The sequence below is a fragment of the Mycotypha africana genome (assembly GCF_025528875.1).
Source record: "Mycotypha africana strain NRRL 2978 chromosome Unknown BDF20scaffold_3, whole genome shotgun sequence".
Lineage (NCBI taxonomy): Eukaryota > Fungi > Mucoromycota > Mucoromycetes > Mucorales > Mycotyphaceae > Mycotypha > Mycotypha africana.
The window spans coordinates 333,958-357,137 of NW_026515727.1; the positions used below are offsets into that span (position 1 = coordinate 333,958).

The 23,180-nt window shown below is 38.4% G+C and overlaps 9 protein-coding genes across 9 annotated transcripts; 6 read left to right on the forward strand and 3 right to left on the reverse strand.

Annotated features, from left to right (window-relative positions):
- Nucleotides 1–410: 410 nt before the first annotated feature.
- Nucleotides 411–3,354, forward strand: BDF20DRAFT_911206 (kinase-like domain-containing protein; the record flags this gene model as incomplete). The annotated part of the gene is made up of 9 exons (XM_053083798.1): nt 411–579; nt 652–758; nt 930–1,062; nt 1,140–1,246; nt 1,346–1,474; nt 1,563–2,755; nt 2,824–2,922; nt 3,006–3,144; nt 3,223–3,354. The coding sequence occupies 9 exons, from the start codon at nt 411–413 to the stop codon at nt 3,352–3,354; spliced, it is 2,208 nt and encodes a 735-aa protein (XP_052937840.1).
- Nucleotides 3,355–4,206: 852 nt separating this feature from the next.
- BDF20DRAFT_985994 (uncharacterized protein) lies at nt 4,207–6,047 on the reverse strand (the record flags this gene model as incomplete). Its single annotated transcript, XM_053085202.1, has 6 exons — nt 4,207–4,396; nt 4,483–4,553; nt 4,639–5,133; nt 5,219–5,356; nt 5,429–5,693; nt 5,876–6,047. 6 exons carry the CDS (start codon nt 6,045–6,047, stop codon nt 4,365–4,367), a joined length of 1,173 nt encoding a protein of 390 aa, XP_052937841.1. The 3' UTR covers nt 4,207–4,364.
- A 1,191-nt stretch (nt 6,048–7,238) lies between these two features.
- On the reverse strand, nt 7,239–7,956 carry BDF20DRAFT_833583 (uncharacterized protein; the record flags this gene model as incomplete). Its single annotated transcript, XM_053078657.1, has 2 exons — nt 7,239–7,835; nt 7,912–7,956. 2 exons carry the CDS (start codon nt 7,954–7,956, stop codon nt 7,239–7,241), a joined length of 642 nt encoding a protein of 213 aa, XP_052937842.1.
- A 4,846-nt stretch (nt 7,957–12,802) lies between these two features.
- BDF20DRAFT_816914 (uncharacterized protein) lies at nt 12,803–14,250 on the forward strand (the record flags this gene model as incomplete). The annotated part of the gene is made up of 3 exons (XM_053077206.1): nt 12,803–12,916; nt 13,011–13,415; nt 13,501–14,250. The coding sequence occupies 3 exons, from the start codon at nt 12,803–12,805 to the stop codon at nt 14,248–14,250; spliced, it is 1,269 nt and encodes a 422-aa protein (XP_052937843.1).
- A 214-nt stretch (nt 14,251–14,464) lies between these two features.
- BDF20DRAFT_362826 (ribosomal protein L35A) lies at nt 14,465–15,991 on the forward strand. The gene is made up of 3 exons (XM_053075282.1): nt 14,465–14,944; nt 15,505–15,787; nt 15,879–15,991. Exons 1-3 carry the CDS (start codon nt 14,931–14,933, stop codon nt 15,900–15,902), a joined length of 321 nt encoding a protein of 106 aa, XP_052937844.1. The 5' UTR covers nt 14,465–14,930; the 3' UTR covers nt 15,903–15,991.
- Nucleotides 15,992–16,583: 592 nt separating this feature from the next.
- On the forward strand, nt 16,584–18,504 carry BDF20DRAFT_857689 (4-hydroxyphenylpyruvate dioxygenase). Its single transcript, XM_053080365.1, has 4 exons — nt 16,584–16,828; nt 16,903–17,277; nt 17,380–17,585; nt 17,672–18,504. Exons 1-4 carry the CDS (start codon nt 16,826–16,828, stop codon nt 18,348–18,350), a joined length of 1,263 nt encoding a protein of 420 aa, XP_052937845.1. The 5' UTR covers nt 16,584–16,825; the 3' UTR covers nt 18,351–18,504.
- Nucleotides 18,505–18,886: 382 nt separating this feature from the next.
- Nucleotides 18,887–19,519, forward strand: BDF20DRAFT_857694 (uncharacterized protein). The gene has a single exon (XM_053080366.1). The coding sequence runs from the start codon at nt 19,014–19,016 to the stop codon at nt 19,239–19,241; it is 228 nt and encodes a 75-aa protein (XP_052937846.1). The 5' UTR covers nt 18,887–19,013; the 3' UTR covers nt 19,242–19,519.
- Nucleotides 19,520–20,489: 970 nt separating this feature from the next.
- Nucleotides 20,490–21,978, forward strand: BDF20DRAFT_933959 (thioredoxin-like protein; the record flags this gene model as incomplete). The annotated part of the gene is made up of 2 exons (XM_053084749.1): nt 20,490–21,255; nt 21,419–21,978. 2 exons carry the CDS (start codon nt 20,490–20,492, stop codon nt 21,976–21,978), a joined length of 1,326 nt encoding a protein of 441 aa, XP_052937847.1.
- Nucleotides 21,979–22,301: 323 nt separating this feature from the next.
- On the reverse strand, nt 22,302–23,089 carry BDF20DRAFT_833587 (uncharacterized protein; the record flags this gene model as incomplete). The annotated part of the gene is made up of 4 exons (XM_053078658.1): nt 22,302–22,412; nt 22,483–22,587; nt 22,727–22,798; nt 23,000–23,089. 4 exons carry the CDS (start codon nt 23,087–23,089, stop codon nt 22,302–22,304), a joined length of 378 nt encoding a protein of 125 aa, XP_052937848.1.
- Between the last annotated feature and the right edge of the window lie 91 nt (nt 23,090–23,180).

Consider the following 23,180-nt stretch of genomic DNA (forward strand, 5'->3'; position numbering starts at 1 on the left):
TCGTAAAGGAAAAAGTAAAGCAAGTAATAAGAGATGGTCGAATAAAGGCAAGAAAAAAAAAAAAAAAGGAAATGCACACACAACGAAAAAAAAAAAAAAAAAAAAAAAAAAATACCGCACGAGTTCATCCTTTTTCATAAAATCGGAAAGTCCGAGCACATAATTGTTAATGCGTCCGTTTGCCTGCACGTCACTTGAAAAGGAAAAATAAAACATAAACCAAAAACATTAACACTGAATATCGTCTTAACCTTTTTCCAGTTCAACTACTTGAGCTTTTAGAATTGTTAAAGAAATTCTTTTTTTTTGTCTATTTTCTTTTTGTTCATGTGTTTACTGAATTTCATAGTGCAGCAACTACTATAATATTCTAGATTCCAATTAACTTTAAAACATTAGAAGATTTGAATATGAAAAAATCGCTCGGTGCACAAATAGTCCTTCCTTCACAAAAACCTTCTGTCATTCCCATTGTCAATCCATCAACCTCCACATCAGTCAATGACGGGGATGAGGACGGTTTCGAGAAAACAACAGCAGCAAAATCAAAGTCTAAAACAAAAGTGTCAACAACGAAAGGTTTGAAAAATATATGCCTTCTTTTAGTCAAGTGGGGGATCTGCTGGTTTTCTTAAACTCTTGAAAATGTAGGGAATACCAACGCTGTTGGCACTAATAATAAAAGACTTTGCAGAAATGTCATTATTCATGGATATTGTAAGTTTGAAGGAAAAGGATGTGAGTTCAATCATGACTCGGTAAGTTAAAATCAAAGGGAAAAAAAAAGAAAAATGACAATCTTGTTATCCCATGCTTGTCGTTGCTTTGCCTCTTATTAGCCTTCATTAACGATATATTATTCTGTTAAGAGCAAATCCTCACAAGCTCAAACCGAAAAGTGAGTTGTATTTTATGTTTACACTACATAGAGACGAATCATTAATGTAGGAGCTTTTAGTATCAAGTCAAAGTTAAAATCGTCAGCAACAGCTTCAGTACCGTTGGCAAGTATAGTGAACGCACCTGAATTTATACCAAGATCAACAACTGCAACTGCATTAAGTAAATCAAAATTAACGTATCAATGATTGATGGCTATTACTGCTGATCTCACATCTTTCTATCCATTTTTTATCTAGGTGCAAATTTGAGCAATACAAAAACAACAACAGCAAAACAGAATGGTACAGGAGCTGATATGACAGCCATTACGAATGGGTTCAGTCAGTTCGGTATAACAAATGATGTAAGCGCTCAATTAGAAAAAAAAAAAGAGAGATGGCTTAGTGGGAATGAATGGTAACATTTCTTTCTCATATAATCCGAATGACGATATCTACTGTAGAATCAACAAATTGCAGCATCAATGCAACCACCGCCACCGCCACAAATGATGATGTTATCTCATTCTTCAGCATCAGGAGTAAATCCTTATTATTACATGGATCAAATGCCTGTGTTCCCTAGACGACCGGTATGATTGTGGAAACGATTTAATAGTTTATTGGGAAACAGTTGAAGGAAGGAAATGGCTTATTGATTTTCTTTATTCGTTTCCATAGTTGCAACATCATCTTTATTCACAACCGCCTCCAACACATTTGAGCCGCCTACAACCTCATCAGAGAACGATCCATTCTTTTTTCATTCCAGATTCACTTCGAGAATATTTAACGCAACGTAATGAAGCTCAATTTCTGACGGCTTCGGCACATGAGTTAGGTTTACCTTCTGAAGTACATGTATATCATTCACTGTATCCTTTAGAACCCAATGCCGCACCCGCATCCGCCGCTGCTACAAACATCGCAGCTTCATCTGTTCCTCCTATATCACAACTACCGAAACAACAATCACAACAGCAGAAACAGGAAACAGAGCAAAGAACCAAAGACGAAGATTCTAATACTGACCCATCTTCTACCAATATCTTATCTCCCTCACTATCCGCATCATTAACCACCACTATCAGTCCAACCTCTACAGAGCCAATATCGTACTTTTATGGCTATCCATCTTCTGTATATAAAGCTATCAATAGCCTAGATGGTCGACAATATGCCATGGTCCGCATTGAAGGATTTCGACTCGTCAACGAGCAAGCGATGAAAATAGTCGAAGGATGGCGCTGCATCCGTCACTGTAATATAGTTTCCTTACGTGAATCCTTCACCACTAGAGCCTTTGAAGGGCCTTCCCTTATTTTCATTTATGACTACCATCCTTGTTCTATAACGCTTCATTCCGTTTACTTCAGCACTAGCTCACCACCGTCACAGCAACCGAAACAGCATGCCATTACAGAGGATACTATCTGGAGTTTCATTACGCAAATCGCATCGGCTATAAAGGCAATCCATGGTCGTGGACTAGCCGCTCGTAATATCGATCCAAAAAAAATCTTGATCACGGGCAAAAATCGAATTCGCATGATGGGAGCGGGTATTTTGGATGTATTAGAATATGAAAAGTTGACAGCACATGGGAATATAAACGCAAACATTGCCATTCAACAACAAGAAGATTTGTTATCGTTTGGTAAACTGATTGTGGCACTGGCTTCTCAGTCCTATGATTCTATTTCCACCGAACAAAATTTAGTGCAGTCCTTGGAATTTATGTCAAGGGCTTATTCGCCGGATTTGAAGAATGTAGTGTTGTATTTGCTGAGCAAACCTTTACCGACAAAGACAATAGATGAGGTGGTCGTGTTAACAATGCCACGAATTTTACACGAGATTGATAATAACCAGTTGTAAACTATTCAATCTTTTCACTTTGTTAGATGTACCTCTTTTCTCTTTTACTAACTCTTCGTATTAGTTATAATGATGAGTTAGAATATCATCTAAGTAGAGAATTAGAAAATGGTAGACTTGTTCGATTATTGGCCAAGATGGGCTTTATTAACGAAAGACCAGAGTAAGTGTCAAATAAGCACATGTGTGTCGGCTGTTGTCCCTGTCAACTGAACCATTACTCTCTAAATTTTTTTTCTCTGTTAGGTTTGATATGGATCCTAGCTGGTCAGAAACAGGTGATCGATACTTAATTAAATTATTTAGAGATTACGTATTTCATCAAGTAGACGAGAATGGTAGACCTGTTGTAGATATAGTCCACGTTTTGACCTGTCTTAACAAGGTAATGTTACTACTATCTGCAAGGTTTCTATTTCATTTCATATTTTAAACACTTGTCTTCTTTTTTCATCAACAATAGTTGGATGCAGGCGTTGAGGAGAAAATTATGCTTACGTCAAGAGATGAACAATCTTGTCTTATTGTAAGCTATAAAGAAATCAAGAATTGCATCATTACAGCTTTTAATGACTTGACTTCAGGAAGAAAATAATAAAAAAAAGCAAAAAAAAAAATACTTAAAAACATCCATTCAATGGACCTCAAAGAAGGGTGACTATCATAAGGTTACGTTGTTTTATCCAAACAACCGTTCTGAGTGCGAAGAGTGTTCTAAATTATTTCTCTCAAAATTGTCAAAAGATCGACGTTCGATCCTCTTTCTTGAATTATCAACGCTTTTACTGTTATGCACCGCTGCTATTTTACACTTATTGCAATAGTAATATCAAGTATGTAGATTTGAAAAGATGAATAGAGGCGAATATAATCTTCTATCATCGTTAGGAGAAACACCTAGGATCTGGCTTCAGTAAGACAAACAACTGGAACCTATTTTTCCTTCCAAAGCAAATCATCACATACTTTAACATTAGCGAGCAGTTGTAAGAGTGTTGCTTAATTTTCTCTTCCACTGACATACTTTGTAAAGCGCTTTTACAATGAGAAAAGTGATTTTTGAGTAAACTGACCTTGCATTCATTCCATAAAGATTGGAATAGTGAACAGGTATAATTCGCTTTATTGTAGGTTGGCCATACAACGTACGTGTTTAACAAAAGTTCCTCGTTAGGACAAACCTTATAATCAATTACCAAAAATACATATCTTGGTTAAAATGTGCAGCTCAAAATATTGGGAGCTTAAAGGAAAGCATTGGTGTACATTTTGTCAATTCTGTATTTTATATCATCAATATCGCTTATTCAGTATATAGAGTGCTATATTATGTGACTGAGGGACATCATTTTGGAACTATTACAACCTTCCTTTCATTTTGACTCTAAAGCTACTTTAGGCGAATTCCTCCGAATTCATTAACGTCTCATTGATCAGTGATTTGTATCTTGTAATTATATTTTTAATTAAATATAGCTCTGAGGTATAAGGTAAATAAATAATTAATAACAAGGTATATTGTTATTCTTAGTTTAAGCTTATTATTCAAGAATCGTATGTGACGGTCAGTTGTTACGGCTTGTACTTGAAGACAATGCCGTTAGACTATCCATCATTAACCAAAGAATCGTAGCCGTCTAGTATGAGAAAAAAAAGAAAAGAAATATGAACGATTTAGCGATTTCTCAAAAAGTAAAGAGCCTGAACTATAGTCTAGCCTTACAAGCACAAATGCCTTGCATGTAACAAGCAATGACAATACCGGCGGCAACTTGAGAAACCGGATGTGTGAACCTATTCATAACAGACAAGCGGGTGATAATGTCAGATTACCATATGCCTCTAGGTGATTATCTTGCGTCGTGTTCTTTATGCATACCTAGTAAAAAAAGCCAAAACATAAAAGATTTGCCAATGATGGATATGCAGATTGACTCTTTGGGTATATGGATTTTTTGGTGGAGGTAACTGTTGCTGCTGCTGCTGCTGTTGTTGTTGTTGTTGTTGATCTTTAGACGAATTTGTGTTTCCGACTGTTGTTGCACCACCCATGCCTTCTTCTTCTTGTTTTAAGGAGTCATTATGCGTATTAGATGCTGCTTCTGCTGCTACATTTTCGTTTAAATCTGGTTCATTTACTACGTCACCTCTTCTCAAAACAGTAGGAGCAGAGTTACCGTGTCTTTTCATTCTTGACACTTTGAAGCGATGGTACAAGGAGCGCGTCCAGTTTGAATTCACTTCTCCTTTAAGACAAATGGAGACAACCAAGAAAAAAGCCGGTATCAATAAACCACACACGTAATAAATGACAAACGGTAATGCAAGTTGAGATGCAAAATAGATGTGAACTGCTGCGAATGCTAATATGACACTATCAACAGTTATAGATAAAAGGAGGCATATGAGTGAACTACTGAGTGGCGTGTCGATCACAATTGCATTTTTGTATACGTTACGCTAAAGCTACTAAGAAGACGACCCACATGCCTTTAGGCCAATTTCTAATGTTGGGTAGAGAAGTCTTTGTAAACGGCAGCTCGGCAATGAGTGCATAACCGAATAATGAAGGATAAAAAGCTAGCACCGTGATCCAGCTATAGAGAGTCTAATTTCAGCATTATTCTGTCTGTAGTTGAATCTCAAAAAACCCTCTGTCGCTTATGTACCTGTATGCTTTACTGTAATTGCCAAATACAAATAAAATCAATCCATAACTAAACCCCAACATCATATCACTCCAATGCCTAGCTACAGATTTGTAATTCGTTTCCCACTTTAATCTCTTTGCCAAAAAACGATAGATAGGATAAGGTATGATAACGAATGACAATATAAAGTACAAAAACACGAGCGGATGGAATGAAAACAACGCGGTAGCTGGCACAGAAGCTGGATCAGAGAAATCCATGACATTAGGTTCATGGACAGTAGCTGTATACCATGTTGTTGTCATTTAATATATAGATAATACCAGCTTTAGCGGATCGATGGATAAGTTTTGGACAATAAGTGGAGAGTAAAACAGATGAATACAAAGAAGTAAGAGGAAAAGAGAGTGAAAAAAACTGCAGCAGTCGAAATAATTAGAGAAAGAGAAGAAAAAAAGAGGTAACATGTCTGAATTGAGTCGTATGTTTTCTCCGAGAGAATGGAAAACATGCTTGCGCCGTACTCCCGGATAAAAGCCGTAAGATGGTGTGTGCCTATCAAATTTTCAATACAAGGAGACTTCCGTTTGGTGTGAGCTTCAAATATGGACGAACGGATTAAAAAACCCAAGTGCATTTTGCTAACAGGACTATTTGTTTGACGAGATTGTTTTAAAGCTTGACGTCAGCCGACTACCATAGTGTAGGTGAGTTTTTGTTGGGGACATATGGTTTGCTTATTGAAGGACAAAGAAAATCCATGTTGCATTCACAGTCCAAACATTTCTCTCTGTAAATGCATTCAGAAAGACATGGACGCACTAACTGTTGCCTGCTACGAATGGAGTAGCTTACCTGGGCATAGTGACAGTTCTTACCGAGGAATTTTTCTATGGTTATAAGTCATTGGCGGTATTTTGGTTCAAGCAGCCATGATCTCCAAGACCCACAACGCGGGGAGTGACAGACTTTACTAAAATCGATAAAGGCGAATCAAATATGTACGAATTATGCTACAGTAATAGCGATTCCTTCAAAAACACGATCGAAATATGCATTCATCAGGCAGCACAAAAAGCAATGAAGTTATTTAGGCACAGACTGCTTGTATCAGCCCTTGTTGGACAGATCGCCTGGTCATCAAATGTTTCTTACTTTGGTTCCAGTTATTGATGATCGTACAGTGTGTATGTATCGTTGACAGCTTATTTATTTTTTGAAATAACATTTTCTATTATGAAAGGAATGAAATAACAACTCTGTAGACACGAAACATTTGCACAACAAAGACAGTTCGGATTTATTGTATGAATGATCAATTTTGTACTCTTCGTCTTTTTGTTGCCGAAATAGGTCAAGAGCCTCATGTGACATGCAAATAGTCATTCTTTTTTGTTTGATGATTCATCGAACGTTTCCAATTATGCAAGTGGGCTCAAATTGTAATGTCTTGTAGTTTAACTAAACATAACAGTGACGTTTCTATTTACACAAGTAACTCGATGTGAAGTTGTTTGTCAATAGCGTATATCAAGACAGTGGGTCCACCGGGCAAAACTTGGGTAAAAACTTGAAGAAGCTGCGTGCCTATCTACTCAACAAACGGGTGGGCGTATACTGTGAGTGTACAAAGCGTGTTTGGTTGATATGCTTCAGTTAAATTTGCGATTGGGCAATCCGACAAAAGGGCAGATGATGTTCCGATTTGTGTGGTGCCAGAAATGGTGATATTACAAATACATAAAGGGTATCGTGAGGTTGCTGACATAGATCTACTAGCTGCTCCCGGGGAAAAAGAAAAATAGAAAAAACTTCTTTCCTTTCAAGTTCAAGAGCTCATGGTTGGACTTTGATGCATTAAAACTAATAGATGGGCTGCATCTTCATCATCTGATGACAGGGTTGCTGATAATTTTCGTGTGCTACTATTGGCCTTATTAGTGCTACTGTTGTTGTTATTGCTGTGAACGTTGCTATAATAATGTCTACTACTGTTGATGAAAGGGTGAAGTTGCTGTTGAGAGTAAGGATAATAGTCTCGTCTGTAGTAATACTGCGATCTTGTTTCTGATAATGGAACTGCGGCTGTTGCAGGAGAAGATCTAGACGCGTTTTTCTTTATCAGACGATCCATGTCATTATGTTGTAAAGGGGGCGATGTGGGATAAAACCGATGATGAGACAGCAGTTTATGCTTCTTCTTATCAGGGTACGTAGAAGATAGTCGTGGTGATATTGTTGATGAGGCTCTGTCATTATTACTGTTCATTTTCGTGTTACTCCTGCTGCTGCTGTCGCTGCCCTCTTTTGTGCCAAACTTATGTTCATAAAGGCTCGATTCCAACGTCCTTAAATCGACATCCCCTATACCGTGTTCTAGTTTGAAATTAGCGAGCGCCAGCCGTGTTTTCATTCTCTGAACCATCTGTTACGAAATAAAAATCTACATAAGTCTTCTATGTCTCTCTTTCAATGAATATTTATATCGCATGGAAGCTTACATCTGACATATCCTTCTCTTGCGGTGATTGTGACATTTGAGACATACTGTGGTTTTTGGTTGTTTTTTTCTTGTTTTCTTTTCTTGTCAAAAAGCGTGTATTTGAAGGAAAGAAAAATGTAAAGGGAAAAAGGAAGAATAAAGAAGTGACGAAGAAGAGCAAATCAAGTGAATCAAAGTTTAAAAACCTACGTATTTATGGCAAATAAAAGAATTGGACGAATGGGAAAGTGCTTAGTACAGGTCCGTATTTTGCGCTTTTCGTTATTTTTGTCATTCAATCGGCATGAACCCTTGTGTATTGAAACATCCAATCATTGCTCGCCGTATCTGCCTTAATTTGTCCATGTTGCAGAAATGGGAATTTTGTCATCTGGAATTTTATTTTCTTTTTCTTTGCTGGTGTTTTTTTCTGTTCGTTTGACACGGTGCTTTTCTCCTGCCGTAGTCTTTAGAGCAACCCGTGTTTTCAACCAAGGTGACAATGATATGCTTCGTGGCTAGTAAAGAACAATAGCTTGGGTGTTTTTCTTCTTCAAAGTTTGATTTTCTTCACTCAGCAGTAAAATGATTTCACAACAATTAACAACGCGATAGCCATTGCAGAGGAGGCTTTTCAGTTCGCGGCAAAGGATTGGCTTTGATTCACGAGCCTATTTTGTATAAAAAGTCTTTTTGCATAATAAAGTAAACGTCCAGGAAAATAGCGCTGTCATCAATGGATGTCGAGTAGTCAGCGATAAATTTAGCCTTCACGCTTTAAAGACGATCAATTTCAATTTCTCGATTGTCATGCAGCCGCGAAGTGTGAGTAATGCTTCCAAGTAGAGACAATATGCTGCGGATTAGAATGATTACCCATCCTTCATCAGAACGCAACTCTAATGTTCTATTGCATTTCATGCTACTCCAACTCGTATTCTTGCTCAAATTGCAATGAACTCGCATTTATCTGTCAAATCGTTGCATCTCTTCTGGAGCTACTGTACTTGATGTTTCAATTCATCCAATGTGGAGAGGCTCTCTGTCTGATGTAAAAGAGGGCCTACCTCTCTAGCGTTCATACCTGTGACAGGCTGCATCTCAATGGCTATTGACGAACACTTTAACGTGTTTTGAATCTATTTGATGCAATTGCGCCAACTTGTCATATTTCTTTTTTTCAGAGTATATGCATCAATGACAAATGCATTTTTTCAACGCATTAACTATTGTGCAATTTACTGAAATACAAGTAAAGAGTGAGTTTGAAGTAAGTGGCATGTCTATGAATGAACGCCATAAAGAAAACAGAAGACCTTGCTTTTAGTAAGAAATGCAATCGACTACTTTTAAAAGAGTAATGTCGCTTGTGATACAGTATTGGAGATCTTTTTTTTTTTTTTTTGGGTTGCTGATAAGAAGGTCATCCATTTTCAATACGTAATTGACACAAGGCATGTAGAAATGGCTCTCTTGGTTGCAACAATATTCTCTTACATTCTCTTTACACTAAAGGCAATCTTTTGTTGCAGCGGCAGAATAGTTTCAAAATTATGTTTGTCAGGAATTTGAATTTACAGTTTTTAGATCCGTTCTTTTTGTTCCTGAAAAAAATAAAAAGGCATTATGGACTGTTTGATGATCCGACCCTAATCTAAACTTCTTGGTTTTTTGCTATTGTTCATACAAAAATCTAATAACTCATCTGATATTACAGTGGTATATATTTATAACATCAAGATGAAAGTGACAAAAGGGTCAAACGCCCACAGCAAAAAAAAAAAAAAAAAAAAGCGTCAAGAAAAAAGAAAAACCACATGTTTGAATCACAGGTTGCCCCTTAAAAAAGCAGAAAAAATTTAGATTAGACATACAAAAAGTCAGAGATTTGCTGGCACAAATATCTGTGCTTTATTATAAATTATTTGATTTTTGCCATCTTTTCTTTCATTGCACTCCTTTTTCTCTCTTCCTTTATTGCTACAATTTCAACTATATTCATTACGCAGTAAAAAAAAAAAAAAAAACCCAAAAGAAACCCTCTCGATTGGATGCAACAGAAAAGTTAGAAGTGCATTCTGCAACCCTATCTAAAACAATAAAAGAATCTGTAACATATTTCATTGTATGCTCATTCATAATCGAATTGGTTACAATTTGCAAACATTTTATTCTCATACTTTACCGCCATCACCGCCACAAATCTCGGATCCTGTCAAAAAAGTACAAGACAAAGACAACATCCATCACAGTGAAGAGAAATCATTCACCATGTTGCCGAACGTTGTAGCAACAAAAGTACTTCCTACCGTAAAGGCAACTTCAGTGAATGTCATCATTGATGACGTTGGTACAAATACAGCGCCCATTTTTGATGCGGCTGACGACAGTAATGACCAGAGCCACGATACGATCAGTCATAGTCAAAGTAACTCTCCGTCGTCAGCACCAACAGCTGTTGGCGTGGGCCAGGGTACAGATACACAGCAGGCTCCTGCTCTTCGCAAAAAGGAGAGACCTATACGTTCAGCTTCTATCTGCCTATCCATTGAATTAGCAAAGAAAACATCAATGCAATCCATTTTATCAGATACGCCGAGTGATCACGGCATCAAATTAGACCAACAAAAGCAAAAGAAATATGACGTTAACCATACGACGACTATGACCCCTAGTCATAGTAATATCAGTAGTCGTAGTCATAGCAGCCATAAACTGGCTGTAAAGAAAAATCACATTAAGGAATCAATGACGACGACAGCCAATAATCTTGCTCGCAAAGAACATTCGTATTATCAAAAGAATCTAGAACAACAGCGTCCGCCATCCATTGCGAGTCATTCATCCAATTCTATTTTACAACGAATTGCGCATTCCCCAAAAGCTGCTGCCGCCAATGTTTATTCAACAAGCGTTTCCGCCAATGGAAATGTTATTTTTGATCCGCATGTACCACAAGCACAACAACAAGCACAACAGCAGCATGAATTATTACATCAGCAACAGCAGCAACAACAGCAAGAAAAGTTGGAAGTAAATGATATGCCAAATGATAAAAAGCTCCCCATCGTGCGTCCTACTACAGCAGCATTGGAGAGTTTATTAATCAATCGGATACACTTTACGCCTCCTTCATCGCCGCCCAAACACCATCTTCATCAACGTAGAACAGCAGCCATCGTGAAAGAAGAAGAAGAATATACGGAAGAGGATATGCTTACTCACAATAACAAGAATCATAGCACACTAACAGCCACCACCACCACCACCACAACAACAACACCTGGCCATAGCAGTATGAGCAGTGCTTCATCAACGACTGTGAGTGATCATGACAACGGAAATTATTCTCCTAAATCCACGTGCGATCGATTTACAACGACCACAAAAGAAGCTAATTATGGTAACAGTAAAATTATAAACAAAAAGCAAGAAAAAAAAAAAAGAAGCGATAAGGAAAATTAAACAAAATTAAACATTTAACGGTTATTTTTCCTTTCTTTTGCGCTTTCTCGTTAGCTCCAGGAGCGTCTTCTCTCACATCACAACAACAACAACAACAACAACGTGATATTCACTGTACAGAAGGAATGCCTAGTGCTCCTAATAACTCTAGCAAAACCGAAAAACGTCATCCTAATTCGCACGAGACCCACAACGCAAATTTGGCAGCAAGTAGTAAGAACAGCACTCATCATTCTTCCTGGTGGCTATCGTACTTTTTTTCAGCGAAAAACCCAGCTACTGTCAAGACAGAACAACAGCAACCAAAAATAGCTGTAGATACCACGACTTTTCCTCCTGCAGATGAACCGATGCAATCCTCTACTACGGCCATGATGGAGAATACCGAATCTCTCACAAATAGCAGCACACATCTTGCTACAAAGGCCGCTCAGAGTGTAGACTTTTCTCGTAGTGACTCACTCATTGCATCCTCTAGCAACGTTACTATGTCTCCAAAACAGTATCAACCATCTCAGTTGGACGCAAACGGACAATGGATCGGTGATAGTAAGGATGCTTTATCATCACTCGATCAGAAAAGAGAACAACAGCAAAAGGACTTGTTGCGCAGAGCTAAGAGTATCTCGTCATTACCAAGTACTACAACTGCCACCACTACGATTACTCCTCCGGCATCCATTCATCATCATTATCAGCCTTGCACTACACCACTCGACAAACCGCATACTAGGGCAAACACGATTGCATCCTCCTCATTATCGATCAATACAACGGCAAGTACGACAACCACATCTGAGCAGCGTCCACATGGACATGGAGTCACCATGTCGCCCATGTCGTTTTCCCCCATCCAATCTCAGTCCCCTCAGAACCATCCACTTTATTCACGTAACCCATCCACAACGACGTCTATTTCTATTCTTCAGGCAAAGAAAAATTCAGTCGCTCACCATGCCCCTATACCATCACTTGCCTCTACAGTGACTTCTGTCAACACGACAGCGAGCGTTCCTCCTGCCACCTTGAACAAGAAGCGTAAAAATGAAGTTTTGCCACCTCTCTCTACTTTATTTGTAAAGAGACCTGATCCACCTGCATCGCCTATCCATCAAGCATCCACTATGACCGCTCCTACGAATACCCATCCTGTCAATTTTATAACAAAGGCGATGGATTATATCAATGCTTTACTTATACCCCCACCGCCTCCTAAAAAGGAAGCCATGACATATCAAAAAGAGGAAGAAGACGAATTTTATACCACAAAGCATTGGATAGCTAAACGCATGCGAGCCAAATTCTCTCATTTTATTGATGACATGAAATCGACTTTTGGAACGAGTGCTACTACTACTACTACGACGATGGATGATAGAACGGAAAGTAGTAGTTTAGGAAAACCCGACGAAACATTCAGTAACACGGAACATACGCAAAAAAACATGGTTCCACCATCGCACGGACACAAGGATCCTGCTGTTGCTGCTGCCGCTAAAAAAATGATGAATAATAAACGCATTGTCATTGTAGGAGTGCATGGTTGGTTTCCTATGAAGGTAAGAAAAGTCTGAGAGTTTTCTTTTTTTTTTTCTTTTCACAACAAGGTTATTCACTGCCATTCTGCCCCCCGCCTCCTTACTTTTTGTATAGCTCGTACGTAGTATGATTGGTGAACCTACCGGCACATCCATCAAATTTTGCGAACAAATGGCTACTGGCATTAAACAGTATTTTCAAGAGGAACACGGTGTCGATCTCCCTCTGGGAGATGTCGTCACTCTCGTTCCACTGGAAGGAGAAGGCAAAGTCGAAGACCGAGTTCATCAGCTGTATGAGAAATTACTCAACAATTCTGCATGGTTAGAGGCAGTATCGTCAGCGGACGTTATATTATGGGCTACCCATTCTCAAGGAACACCTGTATCGATGATGTTACTGCGTCATCTGCTTGAAAGAGGTCATATCCATTTGATTCGACAGTCCGTTTGTCTTTTGGCAATGGCTGGGATTTCACAAGGGCCATTTCCTGCTTTGAAAGGAAGCTTAATTGTTAAGGTATAGCCCCCTCTAGATGGACAAACATGGTGTTGTTTTCTTTCTCACTCATAACCTATTGACTCTATGATTCTATACATCCTAGTATTTTGAAGCAGATGCAGCACGTGAATTATTTGAGTTTATGGATTCTTCCAGCCCCATCTCGGTTCAATTCCGCACCTCGCTTGCTTACATCCTGCATCGTGGTGTCAAAGTCGTCCTCACAGGTTCCATGCAAGATCAAGTCGTCCCACTTTATTCCGCTATTATGACGTCCATAGATCATCCAAATTTACTGCGATCTATCTATATCGACGGTCACCTGCTGACGGAGAAGAACGATTTCCTGATCCATCTTGTGGTGTTTGCTGTCAAACTACGTAATTGGGGACTGTCGGATCACAATTTAGTGGTACACTTGAGTGAGGTATTGGCAGGAAGCTTATATGCTTTGGAGGGTGGGCATTCAACCATTTATGAAGAACTCGAAGTGTATATGACAGCTGTAAAGTATACATTTGAAACAGCTCCATTCGGACAGTTTATTCGTAAAACAGCCATCGTAGGTGAGCATGTACAACAAGCACAGCTCAGCGTAGAAAAAGAAGAAGCAGAAGAAGCAGAAGAAGCAGAAGTCAATATGACCCCTTTCGTGGCCAAGCAACAGCAAAACCCTTTTTATTTGCCTTGGATACTCCATGGTATCATGACAGATCCTCAAGTATTAGCCAACGCTTCCCTTGTAGATGACTTGAAGCAACTCTTACAACTTTTCGAGCAGTGGCATCCTACCAGTGCAAGACTAAAAGAGCTCAAGTATAGATTAGATCCTATTAGAACAGTAAGGTTATAAATTACATCTCATCCAACATCTGTACATAAGTATTATATATACATTAGATTACTGTTACGAATTGTAAATTTTGACTCTATGGCTATTGTATTGTCCTAAACACCTCACTCTACGATTTGCTCTTTCCAGCCCCCGTCCCTTATCCCTTCCAGACTTATCTATTGTGTCTTTTTTTTTCTCAGTTCTACCTCTGTCAATAATATAGTTGAAAATCATAAAAATTTAAAAAGATACGAAAGTTTTTATATATTCCGTATGCAAAGCGAGCTTTGCTATGGTAGCTCTAAAACAACAAGCAAAATGTCAACCTATCATGACGGAAGACCAAAAAAAAAATAGATACCACAATAATTCTCAGTTATTGTGTCTTGTGTTATATAGCAAGTGATTTTATCTTTATTAGAAAGCAGAAAATATGAGTGGGCCAAAGAGACACTGACAATGGCAATCAAACCTTGTCAGTGAATGTTTTTGTTCCTGATAAATTGTTGGCCATTGATTGGACAAGATGTGAATAGGATGCATAGCTCAGACCAGTAGCTTTCCTTTTTCGGGTGTGGGTGGGGGTGAGAGAAAGGAAAAAAATTCATCCTCTCAATGGGGCCAAACCATCAGCTAAGTAAAACCAAAAGCGGGTGAAATAAGGCCCCTTCCTCTTTCCATATATCTTAGTTGAAATCATGGCATCCAACCGGTAACTATCAGAATATCCAATCCATCCATATAGATTTGATCCTTTTCGAATCTGTTACAGCGTTGAACAACCCTTGCGGAAAGCTCATTTGACGTTGGCAGCCCAGAAGTAGAACATTGAGAGAATTACATTCAAGTGCTTGAATTACAGCAACTCACGATTCGAATGCATTTCATTTTTTTATCACGTCATGTATTTACAAATAGTTGTTTCAACTCTACTGCAACACTAAGAGCTACTAGTTTGTACTATTTTTCTATCAGTACCAGCAGCATTCGTCTTTAACGATCAATTAATGTCATCTAACACATGTTTTATGTCAGCGATGCAAAGAATTTGTCGATGTGTGTATATTGACTTTGGTGATAATGCAAAAAGAAGATAGCAACTCAATGCGAACGATTTTACGTACAATAATCACATGTTACAGCTAGTTTTCACCTCTATTCTCAATTGAGCTTTTCCGCTGGGGCTGTCATCGTTTTCTTATTGAAAAATTGTACATGTTGGTTCAATAAGCTGACATTTATACATTGCTTGTTACTCTATCAATAATGTAGTCTTTACAGTAAGGGTCGCGTTTTGGGTTACGAACGTGCCAAGCGCAATCAAAACCCCAATGTCTCTTTGATTCAAATTGAAGGTTGTCAAACTTCCAAGGATGCTCAATTCTACCTTGGTAAGCGTGTTGCTTATGTCTACCGTGCTCAACGTGAAGTCAACGGTTCCAAGATCCGTGTCATCTGGGGTCGTATTGCTCGCTCTCACGGTACTAGCGGTGTTGTCAAGGCTCGTTTCCGTAAGAATTTGCCCCCAAAGACTTTCGGTGCTTCCGTTCGTGTCGTAAGTATTGATTTATGAAACGTTGCTTAATGTATATCTAGACTACTTTTTACTGATTGAACAATTTTTGTTTGTTTTTTTTTTCCGGTAGATGCTCTATCCTTCCAACATCTAAATTGTATGATATCGTCGATATTTAATTAAAAAAAAAGTGATTTCTTTTTTGCATACAACATATACGATTTGATAACGAAGCGTAACATGTTTGGTTTTCGTTTGATTTGATTTGATATTGGGGGGTTTTTGAAGGCATTGAAAGAAAGTTGAGCAATATGGAATAGCAATGGGAAGTTTATGCAATTGATTCAGTATGTGTGTAAAGTTGGCTCAATAAGATTGAATTGTCGGCACGTGCATTTCAGTTGGGAATAGGAAAAAGAGTTAAAAGGTTGTGATAATGATGCTTAAATTCCCCGGTTATCAATGATGCTTGTGTTAAAGGGTTTTCAGGAGTTAGAAGCGTTGTGTCACTGTAACCCTAACTCACCTTTTACATCATGATGTTCTCTGCTAAGTGAGGAAGAACCATCGGAGGTAATAGAGAAAATATAGCCGATGGTCGTATCATAGATCGCGAGTGGATACGTTTTATACCTACTTTGGACGAATATCATTCCCTGCTTTTTCAATGTAACAATTTTATTCCCCATTTTTAAAGTTTTGTGCAAAGTTGTGTAGATAATTGTAACTACATTGTGTCAAAAGCAGACAATAAGCTTTTTCAAAATTGTAAAATGAGCAAAAAGCATTATGCCTAACTGCGCCCCTTTCGATGTCATTGAGCAATTCGTGCTCGGTCTTCAGCATTTAAGCGCCTGCTAAGACAAGTCAAATTGCTTTTTGTCAATCGTGAGAAAATTTAATCTATTGGGGAAGTCAATGCGAAAATAACGGGAAACTCGTACTGTCTCCATACGGATCACTGCGTTTAAGGAATTTCATATATAAAAGAGGTTCTCTTGATCTCGGATATTATAGCTTTTTTCTCCTGTTCTATTACCAGACTCTACACAAAATAACACAATCTCTAATTTTAAAATGGTACAAAATAAAATTATCAAAAAAGCATTTTCTAATATTCCTTATTAGTTATTTATTAACCAACTTTGTGACAGGCACCTTCCGTCAATAATAATCAGCCCGTTACTACTGCAACCGATAATGGCAACGTAGACTACAGCGCTGCCTACACGGCTTCCAATAATCCTTATTCTGGCTTTGATCATCTTCGGTTCACTGTTACCAATGCTAAACAAGCTGCTTCCTATTACTGTACTCGATTAGGCTTCCAACATATCGCTTATCGTGGATTAGAAACTGGCAGTCGAGAAGTTTCATCCCATGTAGTTAAGCAAGGAGACGCTGTCTTTGTTTTTGAAAGTCCCATTCATCCTGAAGCCCAAAGGGAAATGGCACTTGAGATCGCTCGTCGCGGTGATAGTGTAAAAGATATTGCATTTACTGTCAAGGATTGTCGAGCTGTCTATAATGTAAGTTCCTTTCATTTAAAGGGTTGGCGGCTCTAAAAAAGGAGGCTCCTGTCAGTGGATAGGGGATAACTGATCTCAATTCAATTTTTTTATGACTACCAGAAAGCAATTGCTAGAGGAGCAACATCCATCAAAGAACCCGAGGAGATAACGGATGACGATGGCACAGTTATCATGGCTACATTAAGTACTTATGGTGATGTCCACCACACCTTGATCGAACGTCGCAACTATAAGGGCATCTTTCTACCAGGTTACAAAGATACTTTAACAGCTTTACGATACTCAGATCCATTGGAAACATTATTGTAAGTTTCGCCCCTTGACCTTCTATGGTTTGAGATTAACAAAAATTTTATTTGAAACTAAAACCCATCATGAAAAACACGGATAGACCACATGTTCCTCTTGGCTATATTGATCATGTTGTCGGTAATCAACCCGATGGTCAAATGAACCCTATTGCCGATTTCTACGAAAAAGCTTTTGATTTCCATCGCTTTTGGTCTGTCGATGATAAGCAAGTCTTTACAGAATATAGCGCACTTCGTTCTGTTGTCATGGCTGACCCTGCCGAAAAAATCAAGGTTCCCATCAACGAGCCTGCTGTAGGCAAGAAGAAATCTCAAATTCAAGAATTTGTTGACTTTTATGGTGGTGCTGGTGTACAGCATATTGCCATCAATACACCTGATATTATCACTTCTGTGACCCATATGAAGCAACGTGGCTGTGACTTCCTCACCATTCCCAGCAATTATTATGATACCCTACGCAAAAACTTGGAAGTCCATAACAAAATTGCAAAGCGGCCCATTACAGAAGATTTGGACGTGCTGCAAAAGCTAAACATTCTTGTGGATTATGATGAGAACGGTTATCTTTTACAGATCTTCACAAAGCCTCTGGAAGATCGTCCCACTTTATTTGTGGAAATCATTCAACGTAATAATCACAATGGTTTTGGTGCAGGCAATTTCAAGAGTTTGTTTGAGAGCTTGGAATTAGAGCAACAATTACGTGGTAACTTGACAGATATGGAACCCACCGTTTCCACTGCCACCACTGCTTAAGACATCTTTGTTTCGCCCACCCCCCTTCATCTATAGCACACAACCAAAATAATTCTTTTTTCCTTTTCTGTTCATAATGTATATCTCACTTATTCATAACAATTGTAAATGCTACACTCCTCTTTATAAATAAAAATGGACATTTTATATCAAACTTTTTATAGCTGATGCCATTACCATGGGTCCTTCTTCTTTTTTTTGCAGATGAGGAAAGGCGGGGGGGGAGAAGCATAAAGTATGTTTGTGTTTCATGAAACAGGTCTAAGAAAATGTGGAGCAAAAGTATGTCTGTGTTCATTGGATCTTGTCTGGACAATCACTATGTCTCTCTGTGCAGATCAAATAGATGGGGTTTCGAAAGAAGAGTGTTTCAAATTCAATTATAAAGCAGTTACAATCAGTAATACCAGGGAATGGTGTTTCTCAGACCGTTCATGGAAAAGAAAATGCATGTTTTTGCTTTTCTGTACATACTTACTGTCTATATAAAATTGGGTATAAACGGTATCAATCGCTCTTAACCCATGACATATCCCAACATGATTGTCTAAAACCTCAAGGTAACAGCAGCAATAGCAATATCCATCACATATAAATAGGGTTCTTTTTTCTATGTCCCTCTTATTTATTTTTGTAGAAACATTCAACTTTTTCTAATTCAAGATGCGTGCCGTTCTTTTCGCTCTAGTTGCTATTCTTGCGGCTTGTGCTGTCGTATCTGCTGCTCCTGCTGCTCCTGCCGTTGAGACCACTGATTTGTGGAAGAGAAGAAATGACCACCAACCTCCCAATAAGCGTCCTCCACCCAAGCAACCCCCTCACAAGCAACCTCCATCTCATAAGGAGCCTCCTCACAAGCAGCCCCCTCATAAGAAGTCTCCTCACCATTAAGTGTTGAGCTAGCTTAGCATGCCTGTTCGGATTCGTACATCAATATATATTCGCTTCATTATCATAAAGTTTGAAAGCGTTTTTCTAAAATTTACTTGTTTAACTTTATATTTATCATTGTCATAGTTGGTGATCGCATTTCCAACTATCCCATAAAATGTATTCGAGTTAAATAAAACCTGCGTAAATTTTTTCTCTTATTTTATGGCATTATCGAACAATGTGGCTCTATCTAACTTTAATAAGTACAGCCTACATGTCGTAAATAGTAACAGTAGTTTAAACAACTATTGAAAGTTAGAAATTCATTGTCAACGTTGTTGACGCTATTCAAAAAACAGCATCTCTAAACGAGTATATTGGCAGATACAATCCCAATAAGGGCTGCCCTCTAACAATTTATAAATGTTTTAAAAGTATACAATCCCATCACTTTTCGTAGTCTTTAAAGCATTGTGGAAAAAAGGCTCAGGCTGCGCGGCAATGGATGCAATGTTGGTCAGGTAACGTGAGATAAAATTTGGATGTAAACGCAAGAGAATACATTTAGGTAATCATCATTTGAAATGTGTGCCCTTGATATTCTTTATTATACACTCAAGCAGCAACGCATTATTACTATATGCCCTGAACAGCGACATAGTTAGTGCATTTCTTTCTGTTGTCAATCTTTCGCGTTGATAACAATAGCAGCAAGACTCTCGCAGTCAAAAGTGCATATAAATAGTATAGAGTTCTGTCCCTCTCCTTCATATTCAATCCAGGTCACTACCACTCTGGCAGAAACGCGTCAGATTTGCGAAAACCAGCTACAAATTCTGTTGCCCTATGTACGAAGGATATGTGCAGTTACTGCGCAATTTTGAAATTGATATCTATGCCCGGTAATAAGAAAGGAAATACTACAGACTGTAAATTTATGATATATTGTATGCTTTTGCTATTCTCTAGTTGCTTTTTTTTTCCGTTTCAAGATTTGACAGCTGAGCCATCTTTGAAAACTGTTCATCGCGACCATCGCGTAGTAAATTATTAAATTATGGAGAAACATACACACTCAGCGTCAATATCACACTTGGAGTAAATTGATTTGTTGAAAAAAAAAAAAAAAGAGAGGTACATTCATTTTTTTTTTTTCGTTTCCTTTCTCCTCATTTCTTTTTTACTTCATTGTTTTCCTCTTTCAGTTCTTTACCGACTCAGTAAACCCGTTAGAAGGAACTAGAGAAAAATTAGAAAGAAAAAACAATGGGAGTTGTGAGAAAGCTATTTTTTCTTTTACTAGCAGCCAATGCTATCTTTCTTGGCTACGACTACTATCAAGGTGGAAAAATTGCCTTGGACCTCGTCAACAATGCTCGCAACATGGATAAAGAGAAGCTTAATTTTTACATCAATGAAGTCAGTTCACCACAGAAGCTCGCTGGTTATGTGAATAGCGCGTTTGCTCAACTCAAAAACATCAACTCACCTATGGACATCGTCAACGCCATTCGCCAAAAGAGCGGTCATAGCGCTGCACCTCAGTGGGAAGGTAATGTTCTCGTTCTCACCGATGCCAACTTTGATGCTGTTATGAATGGTGCTCATCCACCTGCTCTTATTGAATTCTACGCACCCTGGTGTGGACATTGTAAAAACTTGGCACCTACTTATGCTGAGCTTGGTGATGCCTTTGCTTTGCAGAAAGACAAGGTGTTGATTGCCAAGTTTGACGCAGATAGTAATCGTGAAGTAGCCCAACGTTATGGTATTCAAGGCTTCCCTACTTTGAAATGGTTCCCTCAAGGTGTCACAGGTGCTGATGAGGTGGAGCAGTATCAAGGTGGTCGTGATTTAACATCTTTGGCTAATTTTGTTCGTGATAAGAGTGGTGTTGCTCCTCGTATCCGTGCTCAAAAGTCTGATGTCATTACTTTGAACACCAAGAATTTCCATGATATCGCTTTGGATCCCAAGAAAAATGTGTTTGTTGAATTCTATGCTTCCTGGTGTGGTCATTGTAAGAACCTTGGTAAGTTGATATATTTCTTTTTCACAAAGCCTTAGATACAAAGGTGAAAATGCGGGGAGTGGTGCTATGGATTTAAAGGAGGTTCTTAGCAGAAAACAATCTTGATGACTTTCGTTGACCTTATTTTTTTTTTTTTGTTTTTTTCCTTCGCGTATTGATACAGCTCCTATTTGGGAAAAGCTTGGTACTGCTTTCGCCAACGAAGAAAACTGCGTCATTGCCAAAATCGATGCTGATAAAGAACGTGATATTGGCACTGAATTTGAAATTCAAGGCTTTCCTACCATCAAATTCTTCCCTGCTGGTGAAAGCGATCCCATTTCTTACGAAGGTCCTCGTACTGAAGCCGGCTTCATTGAGTTCTTGAACGAAAAATGTGGCACTCAGCGTAAAGTCGGGGGCGGTGTTGAGGCTACCGTCGGACGCATTCGCGAATTGGATGAATTAGCCATCCGTTTCATGAAGGACGTCAAGGAACGTGAACAAATTCATAGCAAGGCTGTCGACGTGTCCAAGAAATTGAATACACGTTATGCTAAGTATTATGCCAAGATGATGGAAAAGATGATTGAGAAGGGTGACGTCTTTTTAAACACAGAAAAGGCCCGTTTGACCAAGATTGCCAGTTCCGATGATATTGTACCTAGTAAGCTTGACGATTTCAATATTCGCCAAAATATCTTGGCTGTCTTTGACAAGAAGGCTACTCCTGTCGAGAACTAAGCAAGCTGTTTTCCTTCAAGAAAAAGAAAGCTCATTAGATAAGATCCTTTATCCTCTGCTTTTGCCAACTGTATGTGTATATAAATATTAAAGATCCAAGTTAGCTTTCCTTTTTTCTACACCAAAAATAAATTTTTGAGTATGAACGTAATGTAGATCTGTTATCAATTGAATAGCGATACTCTATGAACACGCGCCCCCACTTGCAGTGTATTGATGTCTTTATTGTTACGTAAACGAAAACTATGCCTTTAGAAAAAGAAGAAAGGCCAAGAGAAAAGAATAATTCTTTCTATAAAGCAGTGTTTAAAAAAAAAATATGATTATAAACCGTAGACCAAGCGGAAGATATCGTTGAAAACATAGTAAGAAGAGCCTTCAGGAATCAACTGGAAAGTTTGAGTGAACAATTGGGGGTTTTGTTCATCGTCAACCTAGTCAAGTTCATAAGAACATCCGTAAGAAAATGATACCCATCCCCTTCCTTCCAATGCTTACACTTACCAAGAGAGCACCAGTAACAGAAACAATGATAGAGCCGGTGGTATCGTTACCGGGTTGAGCATCAATAGTGATAACTTTGTGCTGGACGCGACCGAAAGGAAGAGACTAATGTAAATTGAGGGGTTAGAAAGATTGTTCACTAGGCGTATTTGCAGGTCAATGAACAGTTCAACTACATCATTCTTTCCATTGCTCTGAAAAGAGTAACTTTGCTGTCCTTTTTCTTTTGTTCCGAGTTACTTACAACTAACTTTTCAACAATGCCTTGAACACCTTTGAATTGTTGACCTTCAAAAGTAAGCATAGAAGCATCTCTCTATAAAGCAAGGAAAAAAAGAAACAAGATCAGTCAACACGTCGCCACGAAAAGTAGAAAGATTCATTTCAAGCCATCGATAGATGAGTAAGGAATAATCAAGGACAGAATCTCACAATAACGTCCTTCTCTCAACTTGAAGATGGCTTTTCTGAAACTTTTCCAAAACTTTGTTCACAAAATATTTTGTTTGAAGCTTACGTAGAGAGGAGCTAATTCTTGTCTAGAACTATCAAAAGTTTGGTAGTAAAAGTTGGTGAAAGCCGTAGCAACTTCAACGATGTTAGCCATTGTTTACAATATAAATTATCCAAAAGAAAAGGAGAAAACCCAAGAAGACCGTAGAAAAAAAAAAAAAAAAAAAAAAAAAGTCAAACGCGTG

Coding starts and splice junctions, on each gene's coding strand:
- BDF20DRAFT_362826 (XM_053075282.1), top strand. Junction 15,788..15,878: donor TCGGTGCTTCCGTTCGTGTC/GTAAGTATTGAT, acceptor TTTTTCCGGTAG/ATGCTCTATCCTTCCAACAT.
- BDF20DRAFT_857689 (XM_053080365.1), top strand. Junction 17,278..17,379: donor ATTGTCGAGCTGTCTATAAT/GTAAGTTCCTTT, acceptor TATGACTACCAG/AAAGCAATTGCTAGAGGAGC. Junction 17,586..17,671: donor GATCCATTGGAAACATTATT/GTAAGTTTCGCC, acceptor AAACACGGATAG/ACCACATGTTCCTCTTGGCT.
- BDF20DRAFT_857694 (XM_053080366.1), top strand. CDS start 19,014: ATGCGTGCCGTTCTTTTCGCTCTAGTTGCTATTCTTGCGGCTTGTGCT.